Source organism: Bemisia tabaci, chromosome 2, assembly GCF_918797505.1.
Source record: "Bemisia tabaci chromosome 2, PGI_BMITA_v3".
Lineage (NCBI taxonomy): Eukaryota > Metazoa > Arthropoda > Insecta > Hemiptera > Aleyrodidae > Bemisia > Bemisia tabaci.
In genome coordinates, this window is record NC_092794.1 from 35,657,444 (window position 1) to 35,679,966 (window position 22,523).

The 22,523-nt window shown below is 39.1% G+C and overlaps 1 protein-coding gene across 3 annotated transcripts in view; it reads right to left on the minus strand.

The window, feature by feature from the left end:
- The window catches only part of LOC109040889 (BOS complex subunit NOMO1), a 213,725-nt gene that overhangs the window by 162,933 nt on the left and 28,269 nt on the right, over window positions 1–22,523 (minus strand). For 2 of the 3 annotated variants that reach the window (XM_072297222.1, XM_072297223.1), the window contains 2 exons: window positions 21,629–21,728; window positions 16,964–17,092 (listed from right to left, as the gene is read on the minus strand). In XM_072297222.1, the coding sequence (XP_072153323.1) occupies window positions 16,964–17,092; window positions 21,629–21,728 (229 nt within the window). Of the gene's footprint in view, window positions 1–16,963; window positions 17,095–21,628; window positions 21,729–22,523 lie in introns of those variants that run through there. The other variant, XM_072297224.1, reaches the window with a different exon arrangement.

Sequence of the window (22,523 nt, forward strand, 5' to 3'; positions counted from 1 at the left end):
AAAACATACCCTTGCCATTTGAAAACGGCCCTCCAAAGCCCCAAAAATTTTGAGGGTCGTGGCCCCCAAAATTTTGGAGCAACAGGGGTCATGTGGCACATCAATAAAAAGGCATTGACCTTTCCTCTCAGGGGATTTATAGATTTTGAAATTTGGAGAATTTGGCCGCTTACAGCATCGAATTGAAAATCGCCCCAAAAAGGCCCGAAAATGCCCCATAACTCAAATAAATGGGGGTTTAGGGAAAAAGTGCAAAGAATAAAACGTTCTTATTTTTTATCGTAGACTCCGAATCCCAAGTCAAAACATACCCTTCCTATTTGAAAATTGCGAGAAACGGGGGGGCTCCCCCCCAAAACCCCCCTAAGGGGCCTTTTTGGGGGGCTGAAAATATTTTCATTCGATTCTTTGGGGTCGATTTCCCTGCAGAAGTTTAGGTCCCGAAGCTCAATTCTCCGCCGTTTTCGAGAAAAAGATAGTGAACGGGTGGTCTGGATCACCCTGTATATGAGGCAGGGTCTGACAGTCGCGAAAACATTGAAAATTCCCAAAAATACTCATTTTCCAGATGATACTCAACATTTTCAGAACAATGGTGAATGATAACAAAGTCCTGATTCCGTATTTGAGTTTTTCAGCTTTTATTACTTAAAAGTCCATTGAATTACGCATACGCATCATAACTCATTATAAAAATTCTTTAATGGAGGGGTTGCGATTTGGGCCGAAATCGGCCCCTCCACGGAATTGAGAAATTTCTGGATATATGGCAGTAGACGGTGCATATTTGTCAGAAATAATCGAGTTTCGCCGATACTCACGTTTTTTAGCTGCGAAACAGGGGCCTAAGTGTGGCTCTGGAGCCAAAAATAGCTGAAATTTCGCGTTTTTCGCAGTTCTACTTCAGATTTCGACCTGGGCCCAAAAGCAACGGGTGATGAGCTTCGCATATGGTGTCAAGGACACCTAGACACATAACATACTTGAATATGATCAACCGTAGCCTTTGGGCCCAACTTCAAAATCGAACTTTTCCAACTTTTTGGCCCGAAATAGCTGCTCGTGATCCTGCTTGAAGGGTAAGTAATTTTCCACATTTTATAATAAAAAATTCATGACCGTGTTTCTACGAATTATAATCATACGTCAAAAATATATCGTTACACTGGATGAGGAATGAAATAATTCTTTCAATTTAGGCGAAAAGGAAACACGTGCCCACGATCTCAAAAAGAAGCATTAATTTATCATGTGAAGAACAAACAATAAACAAGGTTTATCACCTGTCCTATTTGGACGCATATAAAAAACCGAAATAGAAGATTAAAAAACCGCAATATCAGGCGGATTTTTACATATGTCTATAGACGAAGGTTGACCATATTCAAGTATCTTACCTGAAATGTATATGCCATGTGAAAACATTGATATTCAGATATTTCGGGTTGAAAGTTGGAAAAGTTCGATTTAGAAGTTGGGCCCAAAGGCTACGGTTGATCATATTCAAGTATGTTACTTGTCTAGGTGTCCTTGACACCATATGCGAAGCTCATCACCCGTCGCTTATGGGCCCAGATCGAAATCTGAGGTAGAACCGCGAAAAACGCGAAATTTCAGCTATTTTTGGCTCCAGAGCCATACTTAGGCCCCTGTTTCGCAGCTAAAAAACGTGAGTATCGGCGAAACTCGATTATTTCTGCCAAATATGCACCGTCTACTGCCATATATCCAGACTCAATTCTGTGGAGGGGCCGATTTCGGCCCAAATCGCAACCCCTCCTTACCCTAGAAGTGGGTACGGTCCAGTAAAGCATTTATACACCCCTGTCGCCCCGGAATGATCAAATCTTCTAGGGGGGGGTGATCAGAAACAAGTGGAGGTCCAATTTGGGTTCAGTCACTATGGACTCATCAAGGTAGACCCAAAAAAGAACTCGAGAAATTTCTGAAACTCTTTACAACGGGAAAGTCGTCAACGCTCTCCATGGAAAATTGACTTTTCCGGGAAATGGAAATGTTGCATGTGTGTGGGATTTGCGATTTAACTGTTGTTTCTCATGTAAAAGTTCACAAAAAATACGATAGTACCACTGGTTTTCTCTGAAATCAACTCCCAAGCTCGAAAAAAGCTCTCAAAGTGAGGCCAAAATGGAGGGGATATCCCGCCCTACCCTGAGAGTCCACCTCTACATCAAAACAAACTCTCCATGCAAAGATAGGGAGCAAATACATTAGCAGGGTTGCTTCAGTTTTGGAGTCCCCAAACGAAGTGGCAACCCTGTCAATGTATTTGCTCCCTATCTTTGTGTGGAGAGTTTGTTTTGTTGTAGAGGTGGACTCTCAGGGTAGGGCAGGATATCCCCTCCATTTTGGCCTTACTTTGAGAGCTTTTTTTGAGCTTGAGAGTTGATTTCAGAGAAAACCAGTGGAACCATCGTGTTTCTCGCGAACTTCTACATAAGAAACAACAGTCAAATCGCAAATCCCTCACACATGCAACATCTCCATTGGTGTGCGAAAGAAAAAATCTTGGATCATATTCAGGTGTAGCAGTTCGAAACTACGCAAGGATCGATGTATTGCATGTTGGAGAAATGTTTAAAATTTATCTTCAATTCACGTGGAATTTGGAAAGGCATAGATTTGGACTGCATTAAACAGAAAGGAACCAAGTCACATCAGCTATTGCCAAATTTAATTGGCAATTTAATTTTTTACAAGAAAACGGTTCTGTAGATTTTCGTAGAAATTGCAGTGAAAATTCTCCATAGTTTAAGGCAAATACCATAAAAATTCCAAAGGAATTCGCACAAACGTTCTCTCGTAGAAAATTGTATTGCCCAATTAAATTTGGCAATAGCTGATGTGGCTAGGTTCCTTCCTGTTAAACTCGGTCCATTTAGACTCCGAAAAAATGGCTTTACCGAAAAACTGGAAGGTGATGAAAAATATTCGATGTCATATTTGGATTTAACAGCTCAATATACAAGGCATTCGAGCTTCCACAGGTCCAGAAAAATGTATAGAAAAACGGCATTAATGACAAAGAAACGTCAAAACGCGTTTTCCGAATCCCAAGTCAAAACATACCCTTCCTATTTGAAAATTGCGAGAAACGGGGGGGCTCCCCCCCAACCTCTGCCCCCAAGGGGCCATTTTGGGGGGCTGAAAATATTTTCATTCGATTCTTTGGGGTCGATTTCCCCATCAAAGTTTGGGTCCCGAAGCTCAATTCTCCGCCGTTTTTGAGAAAAAGATAGTGGACGGGCGGTCTGGATCATCCTGTACGAAAAATGTAACTCATGAGCATGAGATATATCTTCTGGATGTATTTAAGTTGCTGAGCCCGAAAATGGTCCTCCACTCTTTTCTATCCAGTTACCTAGAAACACCCTTATTCCCGGGAAAATAAGCTAATTTACCTTTTTTTATTGAATGCAGTTTTTATTTTATAAATTGTCCAAGAAACATGAGAAATATTGTTTGGAATTTCAGAATGCAGAATGTAAATATGACCTTCTTTTTCCCCCCTTATTTTCCATTTTTCAGGAAAAGTCGATTTTTGTCTTAATACACTGTCTTAGTTGGCTTGAAAAGTTCAAAATCCAGAAATGTAAGAGGGTTAAGAATAACGCTTAGGTACCCTCAATGCCTTTGTACTGCACATATTTAATCAATAACAATAAATCGATCGGGGCCTTTCAATTAAACAGGATAATCTTCATTACCTTTTCCACGAAATTATATAACTAATACATACCAAACAATACCTACTGAAGAATAACGCTTCCAAAGGTCCAGAAAATAAAAAAAAATGGCATTATTGACAAAAATACGTCAAAAAGCGTTTTTCTGGGAAAAAGTTGCTCTTCTGGAAAACGAGAGGTGACGGGCAGAAATGTAGAGGCCACTTTTGAACTCAACGGCTTGAATTACATTGGAAGAGACTCATCTTGAACTCTAGAAAAGTTTTATGGTTACATTATGCAGGAAGCAGCAGTCCCAAAAATGGCTGAAAGTGCACATTTTCCGTGAAAATCGGCTTTTCCGGAAAACTGGAGGATGATGGAAAAAAATAGACGCTATTTCCGAATTCAACACCTCAAAGTAAATAAGGATCACCTTATCTTGTATCGAGGATACTTGTGTCATTTCGTTTGTTCCACTGTGATATCCTACAGTAATGCGATGAACTTTATGAATGAAATGAAGTTGCTGTCACGGTTCTGATTTTGGTCACGCAGGGATGATGATGGTATCAAATTAAACGACTTAGGGGTACTCTCCCGGATCTGTCCAATTAGGCAAAGCTTCGATTTCAGTTTCTTCAAGCTTTTTAGAACGAAATAATCTTAACGGATCTAGTAGCAACCGAATTACACGGCAGTGAAGGGCGCCAATGACCCTATACGGATCACGTGTCGTATGACGCGCACCATCCCGTCTCACTTAAATTGCTCTCGTAGGTTTATTTTTCTTCGCACAAATTTGGTTTTGGTATCAAATTAAACCTAAATCAAGCCTACGTCTACTTTTAATGACAAAACACTCATATTTAATCGCCCATCAGGCATTACCTAACTACAAAATTTTCGTTTTTCCTCAAGATTTTGAAAAAAATATCATGGTAACGCCAAAATTGTTAAAGGAGCTAGTTTTCCATGAGTATAACTGCTTTTAAAAAAAAATTGATCAAAATTGATTGCACAGCAACCGAGACACAGCGTCTTGAAGGGTCGCATCGACCGTCCAGAGCGCCGAAACGGGTCCCACGGCGCGAAGCGCGCAACACTTAAATTGCTCTCATGCGCTTATTTATTATCGCACAAAAATCGTTTTGGTATCAAATTAAAGGTCAGGCAATTCTACGGCTCCGTTAGAGAAGGCAAAATATCCATTTTATAGCCTGTCAAAAAGTCATGTGACCTTGAAATTTCCAAAAACTTGAAGAATTTTAGTTTTTCCCACTTCGGAAAAAAATTTAAGCCCAACAGGAAAATTGATAAGAAATATATTTGTTCTCCTGGAAATTACCTATCATTTAAAAAGAAGTGGATCAAAATCGGATCAATAGCAACCGAAGGACAGCGTTTTGAAAAAACCAAAATGGCGGACTTTAACGGCCGCCATCTTGCTCTAGTCGCGGGTCTCAGAGTGTTGCCCCTTCCAGAATTACTCCTGAGGGTACCACCAATGAGCCTTGAAAGCGGCATATTCCAATCAAAAAGTGCAGGGTTTTTTGGCGTAGTCCACGGACTACTATCTTTTTGTCATAGTTTTTATGAGCGTTCTACCGGGCCGATTTCCTTTATTTTTGCGTAAATCGACAGGTGATAGGCCCTGGATGAGCCCGCTCTAATCAGATTTTGAAAATAGGACCCAGTTTTTTTTTACAATCAAGTTATAAAAGTGAGCGAATTTACAGAACGCTCCGCTCCTGCTGCCGCTATGCGGAGAAGGCTGCGCAGTGGATCTAGTAGCAACCGAATTACACGGCAGTGAAGGGCGCCAATGACCCTATCCGGATCACGTGTCGTGTGACGCGCACCATCCCGTCTCACTTAAATTGCTCTCGTAGGTTTATTTTTCTTCGCACAAATTTGGTTTTGGTATCAAATTAAACCTAAATCAAGCCTACGTCTACTTTTAATGACGAAACACTCATATTTAATCGCCCATCAGGCATTACCTAACTACAAAATTTTCGTTTTTCCTCATGATTTTGAAAAAAATATCATGGTAACGCCAAAATTGTTTTAGGAGCTAGTTTTCCATGAGTATAACTGCTTTTAAAAAAAATTGATCAAAATTGATTGCACAGCAACCGAGATACAGCGCATTGAAGGGCCGCACTATGGTCTGAGAGCGCCAAATTGTGGCCAAAAATCCGATTTTTGAAAGTGCAAAAATCTGGCAACCTAGCATGTAGCCCTAACCTCCATCCTTTGGAAAGTGTGAAATGACCTATCAAATTTTATTTAAGTGTTTTTAAGGTCAGATATATGGTGGCAAACTTCACACACTCGGCTAGGTAATTGAGCAAAAGTGAGAATTTGAGGTGCATTTCATAAATTATTGCCTTGTGTTGTTTTGTCAAAAGTCGGCGTAGATCCCCAATCAAATATGGAAAAAATAGCTCGAAGTAAGCTTTTTTTAATGGTGTAATCATTTTTAATATTAAGATTAATTTTGTGGCAATTACGAGACTCCAAAGTTTTGCCAGAAAATGAGCCAAAAATGACCTTGACCTCAACTTTTCGTTATCACGGTTTCTTACGGATTCATTCTTATTGGCGCAGAAATGTAGGTCATATATTCCTCTAACAGACTATAATAGGTTTTTTTGCGTCTTTTGCGTCTGGGGCCTTTTTTGGTCCTTTCAGTGCAGCGGTTTTGTGATTTTCTGAGTAATCCGATTTCGCTGTGCAACAAGATAAGGAAGATGACGCAAGGTCAACGGTGAGCTTAGGACAAATCTTATGTACTTTTGGCTGCAGAATCCAAAAATTATGCCCATCTTCTTCCAGCAGTTGCAGGTTTTCCGGAAATTTGAATTTTTTGGCGAGAAAACACATTTTTAAGCGAAAATAACGATAACTGAATGAAACGAAGGTCATTTTTTCATTCTTCAGCTTTCACTTGTAAGCACATTTACCAACTCACCTCCCTGTAGTGTAAGTAATGGTTGTAGTGCTAGCCCTATGATCAGGAGATCCCGAGTTTGACTCCCGCCCAGGGAACTCAAGCTTGATGATCGCAAGCCATATTACTGGGAGCTTATTGTTTAGAAGGGACTGATGGGGAAAGGAATTCAAGCACGGATATTATATCTCAGTAGCAATTAATTTGGTTCCGCATTCTTGTATTTACTTTATCTTGTTCAAGTTTATCATTCCAACTAAAATCTTTATAATAACATTTATAACCATAAAAATCAGCGCAAAATGGTTGAACAGCTTCCAAGGAATATAAAAATATCAAGGCTGTTAATTTTTAGGTATTCTATAGTATGCCCCCAAAACTTTTCGTAGCAGGGTCTGGTATGATCAAGGAGTTAGATACTTTTTTTTAAAAAAAACGACAAAAATGAACATTTTTGAGGGGAAGTTTCTGTTCAGAGAGAGGGCACTCTATACCTTGACCTTAAACCTCCCCCACTCCTCTTCTTTGCTTTCCTTTAGGTAGGTATGCATCTTAATGTCTTGCTAACACGAATAACACCATACTGAGTGTATTGTATATACAGGGTTATCGAAAAGTCCCCTCCATCCCCTCGAACTTTTTACCTAACTAAGGTAAAGATTTGAAACTTGGGGGATGTTCCTACGTCAAAGGGAGCTACTTTTGGCCCCCCTAAAATTTTCAGGGGGGCCCCCCTTGAGGGAGCAACCGACCCCAACTTTTAATTTTCAAATGGGAAGACCCCCTTTGTGATAGCTCGTTCGAAAAAGCATAAAAAAAAACTTTCCGCGCAAACCCGAAGTCAATATCTCAAACCGCTTCAAAATGGCGGCCGGTTAAAGTTCAAAATGGCCGAAAATTCACACCGGTTATTTGTTGATGGATTTGCGCGAAAACCGGTATCCGAAAGTATTTTGACACCAGAAAAACGAATTTGACGTTAGATTTTCAAAAAAGCCGAAATTTCCAAAATGGCCGCCGGTTAAAGTTCAAAATGGCCGAAATTTTTTTTTTTTTTTTTTTAGAAATCTAAGTTCAAATGTGTTAATCCTAAGCCAATATACCCTCTTTCAAGTTTGAGGCAATTCCATCAGCAAAAATCCGAGGTGGCAATTGTCGACCATTTTGAACTTAAACCGGTGGCCATTTCGGAAATTTCGGATTCTTTGAAAATCTAACGTCAAATTCGTTTTTCTGGTGTCAAAATACTACCGGATACCGATTTTCGAGCAGATCCATCAACAAATAACCGGTGAGAATTTTCGGCCATTTTGAACTTTAACCGGCCGCCATTTTGGAGCGGTTTGAGATATTGACTTCGGGTTTGCGCGGAAAGTTTTTTTTTATGCTCTTTCGAACGAGCTATCACAAAGGGGGTCTTCCCATTTGAAAATTAAAAGTGTGGGTCCGTTGCCCCCCCCCCCCAAGGGAAGCCCCCCTGAAAATTTTAGGGGGGCCAAAAAGTAGCTCCCTTTGACGTAGGAACCCGCAAGTTTCAAATCTTTACCTTAATTAGGTAAAAAGTTCGAGGGGGTGGAAGGGACTTTTGGATCACCCTGTATTACGCTCTAGTCAGGACTAATAGACAAAAAAATAAAATTTTGCATTTATTCAAGTGCGATAAATTTGATTTTTTTCTGGGAAAAATACTCATTTTTAAGCCTATTGCTCTCGTAAATGGGTCATTTTTGCGAAACTGAGCCAGCAAAGTGTAGTTTGGCGACCTTCAAACGACTGAACTGTCGTTTAACATGGCATCCAAATCATAGTTAGAATTTTTGTCTAAGTTTTGAGTTTTAAGGGTCTGCCGCCATCTTGAATTTGAGAATTTTGTAAAACTAAGGTCAAAGGACCCCGCACACCTCTTATGGGAAGCTGCACCCTGAAGAATTGCCTTCTGACTTATTTCATTCGATTCTCCTCAAGATGCTGATCAAAAGTTATAGTTGCGCCAACTTTCTACGATGCACCGTTTTCGCAAAAAACCTATGAGAAGATTCAATTATCTATATGTATAAATAAAATCGTTGGGGGTTTCACTGTAACGCTTATTTCTGGAGTTCTACCGGACCGATTTCGACGATGCTTGACTCTGGTGAAAGCCCTTGACGTCCCGATGTCCGCAAAACTTTCAGACTTCCAAATTTTTCAGCCTCTTTCGCTTGAGACGCTCTTGAAGCCAAATCCACCCCCCTCCGACCTTAAGTTTCCGAGAGTTGCGGTATGTTTCCGTTGTAACGCCTAATTTGAGAGATCTACCGGGGCGATTTTTACGATTTTTGGGTCGATTGAAAGCTTCCAGCTCCTAGATGCTCGCAAAACTATGAGAATTTCCAATTTTTCAGCCACATCTGTGTAAACCGCTGAGAGATGCAAATAGACCCCTCTCCATATTACTACAACACAGCCTTCACCCAACGCCGAAGGTCAAACTCGGACTCTGTCTCAGCACTGCTGTCTGAATAAAAGGAAGCCGCTCCAGCTACGTGGTTCCATAAAACTGTCGAAGCGGCGCGATGACATGGGTTTTCCCGTCCTTTTTGTCTAACAACCCTCGAGACCGAGGCTGCCCGCTACGGGATCGCTGCCCTATTGTCTCATATGCCAAACAAAATCTGACCCTCAAAATTTAAAGACAGTAGAAATGCAATTTTTTCTATCATTCGGAAATTGTTTTTACAGTGTATATTTTTCGATTCGCGGTGAAATTTTGAGCAGAATGGTGGTCAAACTAATGAAAATACATGATTCTACGGTACACTAAGATCGATACCACAACTGCTGCATTTATAACCTGCTGAACGATATTTCCGTTACTTATCAACATATCACGACGAAATTTAGTTCATTGTAATATACTTTTTTAGCAGAGCGTAAATTTACTGAGAAAGTTGAAATCGAACCCGATGAGAGAAATTTCATCAATTTTTTTGGAGCTCCACTAGGCCGAGCAGGAAGGGAAAAAAGGATGACGAATTGAGATCTATTGCTGTCGCCTGGTCTCCTGACTCCTGACTCATGTCCAGGCCCAGCTATTCTTGAACGCTTTGACGAGATTTTGTCGGCAGACAAGTCAAAACATGATTTTCCGACCAGGGAGCGACATCCAAACCTCGCGCTAATGCTCTCATTGTATTTTTATTGGAGTTATGTCCGAATATTTTGAAAAAAGCCGAAAATGGTCTCTTTTTTAAAGCGCAGTGTTTGCAATTCTGCCCTGCTACGGAAGAACGACATATGAACATTCGAGAGTTGCCAAATTTTCTTCGATAAAATGTTTATTTTTGAGGAAAATTATGAATATTTTCCCCATGAAATTTTCAGACGTTTTAGATCAAATTAAAAACAAAATTATCCAAGAAATTGGTAGACAAGCATTCAAAAATTTTCCTGAAATTTAGTGGTTTTCGGGCGCCACCCGACGTATGATTGTTTAAGTCTGTGGTTTTGGCGTGGTGTTGGCTGGAGTCCTGGAGGACGCCAGTGAGCTACTCCTCCTGGCCAATACCAAGTGCGCAGGGCTTACATTGTCATATTCCGGAGGGACTTCGCCTTATTTAACTCACAGTTAATGCCCCCCCCCCCTCCCCGAAGAAAAATCCCTTAACCATCTACTATCCATAACTATCTGAACTATCCATAACTATATGAACTATCCATAATGCTTCTTGGCAATTTCGCGTAATTTCGTTTTTCTTTTGAAAATTTACAAGGAAGATCATTACGGAACTGAAAACAGGTAAACTAATTTATTAAGGAATGCCTCTCGTATTCATGTATTCAGAAGAGTTCTTATTGGATTACAATACTTTATCATCTTTTTGCATTTACGGCACGGAATACGGCTCGCTTGCGAGCCGTAAGTCACTCGCGAAGCGAGTGACCGGGGGTTCAGGGGGCGGAGCCCCCGGCTAGACGCGAGGCGAGCGAAGCGAGCCACAGCGGCTAGTTCGGTGATAAAAAGCCAGAAAGATTCCTCATTTCAGTACTCAATTGACAAGCGGCTGTGTGTCAACAAGGAAATCATGGGGGTTCCCGCACCAAGCGGCAGTCTTATCTCGGATTCCGCACGCCGTTTTGCTCGACCACCATCCAAATCAGATTCTTGAGGAGCATAAGAACAGGAAAGTCTGAGCGTCCACCGGGCGAGTGCGGGAGGGAGATAGCCCCTGAGTCGGCAGGTACAGATAAGAAGACGGACACGCGCTACGGTTTTTCCTCATTCACATCGGACCTGTTCTCAAATGCTTTGTTCTTTTTTATTCACAGTCGCCGAATAATTGAATCTTCTCATAGGTTTTTTACGAAAACGGTGCATCGCAGAAAGTTGGCGCAATTATAACTTTTGATCAGCATCTTGAGGAGAATCGACTGACATAAGTCAGAAGGCAATTCTTCATGGTGCAGCTTCCCATAAGAGGTGTGCGGGGTCCTTTGAATTTAGCGACTCAAAAAACATAAGTACCCCAAGTTTCATTTTAATCTGACCATTTCCTAATTTATGGCCACAATTCGGCGCTCCCAGACCATAGTGGGTCGCGTCGGCCGTCTAGAGCACCGAAACGGGTCCCACGGCGCGAAGCGCGCAACACTTAAATTGCTCTCTTGCGCTTATATATTATCGTAAGAATCCGTGCCGTCGTTTGGGCTGCAGTCGAGTTCAAACCGAATCAATTTTCGGATTAAGGGAGTTAGGTGTGACTAAGAGTGTCGGCCACCCGTTTGCTATCGGGACTTTAGTAGGACGTCATTTACCTTGACCGAGGGTGGCTACCGCCACTCTTGATCGCACAAAAATTGTTTCGGTATCAAATTAAAGGTCAGGCAATTCAACGGCTCCGTTAGAAAAGGCAAAATATCCATTTTCTAGCCTGTCAAAAAGTTATGTGACCTTGAAATTTCCAAAAATTTGAAGAATTTTAGTTTTTCCCACTTTAGAAAAATTTAAGCCCAGAAGGAAAATTGATAAGAAATACAATTGTTCTCCTGGAAATTACGTATCATTTAAAAAAAAAGTGGATCAAAATCGGATCAATAGCAACCGAAGGACAGCGCTTTGGAAAAAACCAAAATGGCGGACTTTAACGGCCGCCATCTTGCTCCAGTCACGGGTCTCAGAGTGTTGCTCCTTCCAGAATTACTCCTGAGGGTACCACCAATGAGCCTTGAAAGCGGCATATTCCAATCAAAAAGTGCAGGGTTTTTGCCATTCTTGGGTCGTAGTCAACGGACTATAAATTTACATTGTTTAAATGGGAAAATTCGCAACTTTACCACGTAATATGAAAAAACCTGCGTCATATTTTTGAAATCTGAATAGAGTTGGCTTATCTAGAGACAATTGCCCGTCGATAGCCGCAAAAATCATGAAAATCGGCGATTAATCATTAATTGTTAGATCGAAGAAGAAATTTTCTTCGGAAAGCTATGGCTGAATTGACTTTACAACTGAACTTGTGAGAGCATCAACTGAGGCAAATTTTGCAGAAAGTTATACATGGTAAGTGATAATTATTTCAACGCTCTCTTAGTTTTAAAAAGAGATGAGTTTTAAAAATCAAAATCTACACAACTGTAGATATCCCTGAAAAGAAATACAATTGTAGAATCCCAAGAAAAGAAAAAGAAGAAAGAAAAGAAATACGAAGAAATTCAATGATAAATTGCAACAACGGTAGGTACTTATTTCAAATTAATTGCTCTAAAAATTGTTCCTTCAATGAGTAAATAGGCAACATTCTCAACACTACAATGCAATAGAAATAATTTTACCATGGAATTGAAATTCAAAGAAATGTGTGCAGCTGCTTGAGTAATAGAAGTTTGGAAATCAGGGCATTCAACAGCTTCCCAGACCTCATTAGTGTTACAATCTAAAAATTGTAAGGATTAAAAGTGTCAAGCTCTCAAAATTTTTGTTCTCTGATTATCAAGAAGCCCTGCTAAAAATGTTCAGTGTCATTTTTATTTTTGTTTGTGAAAGGAAATTATTTTAAGATTTTTTGGCATTCTTGGTGTCCTCTGAGACTCTGACAATTTTTGTACTTTATTTTTCATCAAATAATGAACATTTGCATTGTAATTTTTGTCCATATTTAGGAGAGTACATTATTCGATGATTATCTTCAGTATGTATTAGATCTTTCCCCCAGCGACAAGGTTTACTGAAATTTTATGAGATCTATATAGTTCTCATAGGTACTGACCTGCATCATGGTCATAGTATCATCTTTGAGGAGTAAATGAAAACAAATTATTTTCTCTTGGTTCCTCAATTCAGGGCTCTGATGAATAAACCCTGTTTGACAACAATGTTAGTGGGTAAAATTGCTCCCTCCAAAATCCTTTAAGCGGTATCAATTTAGTGGTAAAGTTATCAACGACCCTCATTGAATCTCATCTGGTTCACTGAATTTCTGAGGGATAGACAGGGTGACAGGTTCTGTAAAAGTTAGGAAATTAAGCCCTCCTCACTGTGAAAATATGTCAGGTAGTTTTGCTGCGGAGCATTGAAATTCCTTCTCCCAGTAAAAAAATTGGACTTTTCAGTTTAAAGAGACTAAACACTTAAAATTAAGTCAAGTAAAAACTTGAAATTTTTGTGAAAAGAATTTTTATCTGAGACACCTAATGTCAAAAGAGGACATTCCAAAATCAGGGAAAAGTTAGTGACCACTACGCTTAAAATCCCAGAAAAGAATTTTCTGCGCATCGAAGTCATTAATTACACAATTTTCAGAAATTATGTTGAATTATTTATCAGCAGAGAAATGAAAAGACTGAAAGTCTTTGAGGATGAACTTTGTGGATTGCGGTAAGTAGTTTCCCAGTTTGGCCATGGTATTGATATATTCGTTTCGTCATTAATCATTATCAATAAAAATATCCCTATCTACCGTAAATGTTGGAAAACCAGTGTGCATGTAATCTGGTAATCCTTAATTAATCAACTGTAGATTTCTTACCTGCTAAACTGCCTGATGAGTTGAAAAAAATGTTCACTTAGAGACAGATTCTTATGTCCTGGTTCATGCTTTCATAAGTTGAGTTGCACTGTCAATTCTGTCGCATAGCTTTCAGCAGAAAATTTCTTCCTTGATATGACGTTTGATGATTCATCGTTGAGATAGCTTTGAACTGATTGATGATGAATGGAACTAAAAGTGCCATTAATCGATGAATCAGAGATCAAAGTAAGATGTGAAGCTATAAGAGCAGGGATCGTAACGGACAAAAGTGAACGTCTGTTCTACGTGTCTAAACTGAGACTTATCTGAGAAATTTAGCAACACCACACAGAGGTTTTCACTTCGTAATAAAGCTTAAAATTATTTATCACTGGAGGAGTTTCTTTAGTAAATTAGCATGCTTAAAGGTACATCCTGACGTGAGAGAAAAACAATGGTATTGGTACCTGAGCGTAAGTATGTATGTCCTTGAGTGTTAACGTAGAAAGACTCTTAATAAACATTAAACAAGGAAACAAAACTGGACGAAGGTACTGTAATACCTAATTTACTTTAAAACTGCTAAAAGAAGAACCAAAAGACAAACCTCACTTATCTTAAATGTATAAACACTTGGTATCGCTCAGAGCTCAGAAAAACCTTGAGCGAAATGGACTCATATCCGTAGAATTTGAGGAGTAAAAAGGCTGTAATGCCAGAAAAATGTGAGCTTCGCACTCTTGAATGGATTCAAGATCACATAATTTTAGTGAAGCGACTTTAAATCGCTTGATTTGAACCAAAAATGAAGAGAGAAAAATGAGAGAATAGCATGGTGAGGTTTTGAGTTCTAAGATTGGATATTCAGAATTCACTTCACAATGAGGCGATAGACTTCTGTTCCAGGTTGTAAAACACGATGATAATGATTGTCACAAACATCGTTGAAGTCGTAAATGGATTGAAATCATTGAAACCAAATGATTTCATATTGTCTCGATCGTTCTTGATGTCCATGAAATAGGAACTAACCTAACATTCGTGATTTGTTTTGTTTTGTTGTTCCGCTCGCGAGTTGATGACGTTGATGACTGCAGAGAGCACTGACACTGTTACTCTACCGTGTGTATGTGTTAGTGAAGTCGGGTTTCATGATTTTCGAGTTGCTGTCCAAGATACAGCCTAAACGGTAAAAGTAAACCCCAACTTATGTATAATTTTTGGAATCCTCATATCTTCAAGATGATTCCAGGAAATAACCATAACTTCATTCCAGAATAGTGTAAGCGAGAAATTCAATGATAAGCGTCAGCAGGTCGGGTCGCCCATTGCACCCGAAAAGCAGTTTAGACGCAATATTTTTCTTAGGATGCCTTGGATATTAATGAAACTAAAATGCACACTACACGGGAACAAGACAATTCTTTTGATATAACATTACATAGGGCTCTGATGTCGCGTATTCTCCATAGCTTTGTCCGAACGTGAAAATGGTCAAGTTGGATACTTTTCGCTTTTTTAGGCACATATGCGTAATTATCTCTTTTAATAAATCATCAACCTCCTTGAAACTCAACAGTGCGTTAGACGGGATCAAGACGCATCTTTAGACACCAAAATTTCTAAAATCCGTCGCTCCGTTGCTTTTAAAAGTTTACCGGACCGCAACTAAAAACCCAAATAAGCCAAGTTCGTGTAACTATGGTGTCGTTGCCTCGACCGGGCTGTGCTGTGTTGCCAATTGTTGGAGGATAGGTTACTTGCCCGGTGGTGGCTACCGCCACTCATGATGCAATATTCGGGCTACGAAAATTTATCTCGTCATAAATATATACACACATACATAATCATATATACATACATATATATACATATATATGAATAAAGAAAAAAACACTAAGAAGTGGCCCGAAACCTGTAAGTAACGAGGTGGAGAAATGGTGCTGGGTCCACACCGTTTCGTGGGAAAAACAAAGCCAAGAAGTTCCAAAAATGAAAATTAGAGTCAAAAATAATTTTTTGAACTCTAATGCGCACCAGTACGAAACTGAGGAGGGAGAGTGTTCAGCTCAGGCAGTTTGCAATGGAATATTAAGTTGGAGTCACGTCGAGAGATCTATACCGGTTTGGGCCTTTTTAGACCTCATCAGTAGATCACACTTGGCAGTGAACCCAACTTAACATGCCGCAAAATCCAAGATGGCATTAAAACGCCATCATGGATATGACCCGAGGCATGACACAAAAGTGTGATCCTCGCGCCATCTACCGTCGCTGCTGAACAACTCTCATAACAAAACAAGGAAAACCCGAAAAAATGATAATCAGGCTGGTTGGAGACGCGAACGCATCTAGACGCAACCGCCCGCTCCCGAACGGGAGAAAACACATGTCCCCAAACTGTGCGTACAAATGAAGAAAAAAACACTAAGAAGTGGCCCGAAACCTGTAGGTAACAAGGTGGAGAAATGGTGCTTTGTTTTTAATATAAACAATTTATAACGACAGTATTTATTAGCCAACCAAAAGTTAAAAATTAAATTTCTAAAAAATATAATTAAATGCAGGATAGAAAAATTATATAAATTTAATATAAGCAGAGATAGTAATCTTTTACCTTTTGTATCAGGGTTAATTAACAATTAGAAGGAGTTTAATGTCTTCACTGCCGAGGGTGATCTACTGATGAGGTCTAAAAAGGCCCAAACCGGTATAGATCTCTCGACGTGACTCCAACTTAATATTCCATTGCAAACTGCCTGAGCTGAACACTCTCCCTCCTTAGTTTCGTACTGGTGCGCATTAGAGTTCAAATTTCAATTTTTGGAACTTCTTGGCTTTGTTTTCCCCACGAAATGGTGTGGACCCAGCACCATTTCTCCACCTTGTTACATATATATGAATTTGAATGGCATATATTTTCGTGATCTACGACACGTGAACGGTGCTCTCCACAAGGTCTCAGGTCTGGGTCCCACATCATGGGAGAATGCAAGTGTACTTTCTTTGGAAAATAAACTAAAAAATTGCAGAAATAATACTTAACATAACCCTGCACTTTTGCTGCATCTATAAAAGCCCGGAGGTTTGCCCAGAATGTCCACTTAATAGACTACTGTTCCTGTCACCTTGTGTGTCAGTGTCTCTGTCCAGATCATTTTGATTTTCATTGTAATAAACTTGCATGTATTGCCTAAACTTCAAGTTACTTGCACTGCCTCATCCTATTGATGACCTTTGTACTTCTTTGGCAACCTTGCAAATTTGGACTAATCGTAGCACTATAGCAGTCAACAACAATAATTACTAATTTCTAAATTATTTTCTTAGCTCACCGTCCCATTCACAACAAATCCTTGGAAATGAAAGTTTATGTCCTTCCCTTGACTGCATGGATCATTGGCTCCGTCCACATTTAATGCTATCTCAGAGGGCATGAAAACCCATCCAGAGGGTCCAGAGACCTAAGGAGACAGCAAATTTGTATTGATTAGTTATGAGGGTCAAAATACGTACTTTACTTTCAACCTAGAAACATAAAAATTGTGACAGTTAAAAGTAGTTGAGCCTGGTTGCTGAGGGATTACTTTTTAACCAAGGTGGGAATGGACATTGACAAAGATGAAACGTTTTGTGATTCAAATGACTTTTCATAGTCACTTTTTTTATATTATTTGAGTCACCTCTTAGCAAAGTTTCCTAATGGGCCTGTTGCAAACTTTCGCTAGAGCAAAAATAAGAGTTGTTTTCATTAGATAATGCCTCAAAAATCACTATGAGCGCATCGGCAAAGTCTGAAATGCACTCATAACTTCACAATCTGCGTAAGAAATTTGCGTTTTTATTAGCTTCCCGCTTTAAAAACAATACTACGGCACAGGTGAACATTTTGTTACAGGAGGCTCTCCATCGTCGGAAGTATTCATCAAGGCCGCCGCTTCCGTAGTTCCGCGCGTAATTCGAAGAGAGTTCAAGGTCAATCAAGGCGGGCACAAGGAAAATATGAATGTAAATACGCCGATTGGTATCTGATCTTATCCTGGTCAGATGTTATCTCGTCCCACCACACGCGTTTTGGCGGATTAAAGTCGGCCATGATGAATATTGCCAAGGATGGAACGACTCCTCTAACAAAATGTTCACCTGTGGCATAGTATCGTTTTTGAAGCGGGAAGCTCAATGAACGGCGAAGTTCTTACGCAGATTGTGAAGTTATGAGTGCATTTCAGACTTTGCTGATGCATTCATCGTGATTTTTGAGGCATTATCTGTAAGAAACAACTGTTAGTTTTGATCTAGCAAAAGTTTGCAACAGGCCCATTGTGAAGAGGGTAACATTCACAGTTATGAATAAAAGAGGTAAAAATTTGAGTTGTAACCATTCTCAAAATTTTCTTTCTCCTGCTATGCTAATGACTGCAGACACGGCAGTGGAATAATCTTTCATACACAGCATTCACTTCAGAATTACTAAATCGGGCAAGATACAGGGGTTTTTCCTCCCGATAAAACCTGCGACAAGGGATGTACTTTAATACTTCAAGCCTCACAATCTCATTTAGAATATACTAAGATTAGAAAAATGATTGCATAACGATTTGATCTAACCTAACCAGGAACAGCAAATAGTTTGTATTGTAGCATGGAGCTTCCTAGGAATGAAAGAAATTATTCTTCATAGAATTCCTATCTCACAGACTTAGGTAAGCAATAGCCCTGAGAATTTCCCCAACTTAGAGCAGAATTCCCTGACTATCCGGATTATTTCCGAATTCCCTGACTTTTCCAGGTTTTCTCTTAGCCTTGCAATCTTGAAGTATTTGTTGGAAGATGAATTTTGTATACTGTTGCAAAGATAGCTTTTCTATAGCCTGTCTGTTCTTCGTACCTGAACAGAAGATGCTAGGAGAGAAGTTTTTTGATGGGCCACTGGACAAGGTGCGAATTTAAGCATTTAAATTAATGTTTTTTCATTTAAAATTCAAGTGGAACTCAAATATGAACCTTCTTCAATGGATGAATTCAAACTTCTCGCCCATGAGAAAACTATGATCTACTTACTTGAGTAAAATTGCACACTAAACTTTACCACAAAAGTCTCAGCGGTGTGAAAATATGAAAACCTCAAGCGCTTGGATTCAGTTGTTGCACATTGTTTACTTTTTGAACAACAAAGGGAGGGGAAGGAAAACTGCTCAATTACAGAATCTGCCAATACTGTTGTAGTGCACAATTTGATACGTAGAGAATCTGGTTATTTTGTGAGTGGAAAATTGAAATTTATTGTAACCAGGGCTGAGTGAAAAAGTAAACATCTGGGTTAGGAGTAGATTACAGTAATTTCAAGTGTGCAAATCGTTCTCTACATGAAATTTTGCAGTGGACACCTTTTGGCGGCCTAAGTCCGCAACCACAGATCCTGTTTGCTGTACTTGATAATCTCTGATCCTTTTTTATTTTTTAAAAGGAGATCACATCAACATCATTCCTTTAAGTTTTCGCAGAAGTTTCTTCACACAGAAAAGAAAAATCATGGTGGTTATTGAATATTGCCATTTGATAGTTTTCCATTAAAAACATGAAGTATGACAGGAAGTCTGCATTGCAAATTGAAATATGTGGCTGTGGACTTTCACTACTGATAAGTCAGGATGCTTAAAGTACCTTGTGTAATGAGCCACTCTAGATTAAATTGTTATGCTAATCTAGACTCCAGTTAAAAAATTAGTAGGATCTTCATTTACCGATGAATTAGAGATCAAAGTATGACCGAACGCGCTTCCATTATTACGACAGATAAAGAAAGCTTAAAACCAAGCAATGCAAGCAATCAGCAACCGCCAAGAAATATAACTTGGAGAATGATGATCAGATCATCTACACCACTGCACAATAGGGGTGATCGAAATTCCCGACTTGAGCGCTATACAATCCGAATAGGGAAAAAAGGTGACCAAATTGCATGTAGATGACGGGAAAAATTGTCCGCAGCCGTAATTCCAACGGGAATATGGCGCTTAAGCCCTTCAAATATTTGCATTGTTAAAATACCTAAAAAATCAGGTTTTTTCTCATTCGGGTCGGTGGAGGTGCCCTCAAACACGCACTTTCAACATCAAGCACATGACATCCTACGTATTTTTTCACGAGGAATCAATTGTACTGGTTTTCTAAACGATACATCGTTGTATTTAATCGATAAATCGATTTTTCATTCGATTTTTGAGAAAAATTTGGTGATTTCTAACACTAACTGTACCAAATTCTATTAACTAGTCATACATAGGCAAAAGTTTAAATGCGTAAGTAAACTAGTGCTCACATAAACTTTTATAAACAAGGCACTTACCCTCAAAGCAGTGTATACTGACCATTTTTCAGTTTGGGTACTAGATGATGGCCAGAATGCCGGGATTCTTGGCGTCGCGGCAATCGCGTTTCATGGCCCATCAGTCGAAAAAACATTTTTTTCGAAATCCGACGACGGGTAGTGAAGGTGAGTTGCCTTTTGGCATCAAATGACGAGGAAAAAATCCTGGCTCCATAGGACAACACTTTCATCGAAAACATCAGACTCAAACTTCCAAAATCTCAAATTTTCGTTTTTACCAAGTTTTTTTTTTCTAAAATAATTTCTGGATGATAGGAAAGACACAACTGACACGTACCATGCGTGTTTTCATAGAAAATTTGAGTCAAGGTATCGATTTTTGTGGTTGAAAAATCAAGATATAGATTTAAAATATCGTTTCTTGCCATATTTTGTCCGAAAAAGCGATTTTTTTGTGTATATCCCAAGAAATTTTGATTCATCAATGCAAGCCTTTGATAAATCGACCTTAGTTGTCAGGATTTCTACGTACTTTAAGCAGGTGTAACCCCGTTACCCTTAGGATATTTTCACGAAGAATCTATTTTTGAAGGCAAAATGTCAATTTATCAAAGGCTTGCAATGATGAATCAAAATTTCTTGGGATATACACAAAAAATCGCTTTTTCGGACAAAATATGGCAAGAAACGATATTTTAAATCTACATCTTGATTTTTCAACCACAAAAATCGATACCTTGACTCAAATTTTCTATGAAAACACGCATGGTACGTGTCAGTTGTGTCTTTCCTATCATCCAGAAATTATCTTAGAAAAAAAAAACTTGGTAAAAACGAAAATTTGAGATTTTGGAAGTTTGAGTCTGATGTTTTCGATGAAAGTGTTGTCCTATGGAGCCAGGATTTTTTCCTCGTCATTTGATGCCAAAAGACAACTCACCTTCACTACCCGTCGTCGGATTTCGAAAAATATGTTTTTTCGACTGATGGGCCATGAAACGCGATTGCTGCGACGCCAAGAATCCCGGCATTCCGGCCATCATCAAGTACCCAAACTGAAAAATGGTCAGTATACACTGCTTTGAGGGTGAGTGCCTTGTTTATAAAAGTTTATGTGAGCACTAGTTTACTTACGCATTTAAACTTTTGCCTATGTATAAGAAAATGCTGTTTTTGTAATGAATGTGTGTTGCCTTTTGCTTGTGTATAGTTAATAGAATTTGATACAGTTAGTGTTGAAAATTACCAAATTTTTCTCAAAAATCGAATGAAAAATCGATTTATCGATTAAATACAACGATGTATCGTTTAGAAAACCAGTACAATTGATTCCTCGTGAAAAAATACGTAGGATGTCATGTGCTTGATGTTGAAAGTGCGTGTTTGAGGGCACCTCCACCGACCCGAATGAGAAAAAACCTGATTTTTTAGGTATTTTAACAATGCAAATATTTGAAGGGCTTAAGCGCCATGTTCCCGTTGGAATTACGGCTGCGGACAATTTTTCCCGTCATCTACATGCAATTTGGTCACCTTTTTTCCCTATTTGGATTGTATAGCGCTCAAGTCGGGAATTTCGATCACCCCTACTGCACAACAAGCGCCGAGAAGCTTGCGAAGACAATTAGAACAGAATACATGAGAATACATGAGATACTGATACACTCACCTTCAACACATATTCACCCCTATCAAAAACTTGAAGTACATAATATCCGTTGTTGGGGGCAGCGTCTATGTGGTCTTTTAGAGCACCCTGTTTCGACACTCTAAAAAAGAGAATGATAGGTTGTTAGAATTAAGAAAAAATTAAGTTGATTCGAACATTGAGAAGCTGAAAAAGGACATGGTACACTGAAGAATCTTTTGGCGAGATTAGTGTATGGAAAATCTGATTATAAACGCTCATTTTACCCACGGGAGTATGAGAAATATATTAAAAAATCCAGATGACACCAGATTTTTAGCTATTGTGTGTGTCCTTCATGAAACATTTGAAGTTCCGATTGATGTCCACAGTAACAATCCCCACTATAATAGTTACTTGCTCCCCACCCACTCATGTTTTCCGTTCACAATTACTTTCGAAAGAATCGCTTTAACTCATTAAAATTTTGCAATATTGTCCCTTTCGATCAAAGAAAGGCAAAGTTTGAATTTGGGTTCAATGGCTTACCGTGTATCTATAAACGGCTATTAACTTAAGTACCCTATTTGCTCTGTTTCCTGCTAATCCGTTTTTTTAAATTTCCAGTTCTTGGTTTTCTTTGTAACCTTGATTTTTTATCATTTGATTTTTTATTTGGATAATCGAATTTACTGTTAGAATAGAATTCACTTTTCTATTTTTGTACAAATGATCCGTGGCCATCATTAACTTTTCAAATTCCATCTTTCATCGTTTTTCTTCACCTCCTTGCATCTTTCACCAGGCCAAGTCATCTGATTCTTTATTGTCATTGTTTGTTTTTTTTTTTTTTTTTTTTTTGATAGGTTATGTTACATTTTTTTGTTCATAGTATTCAATGTCCTAAATGTCCCAAGGAGGAATAGGTCTATTCCAC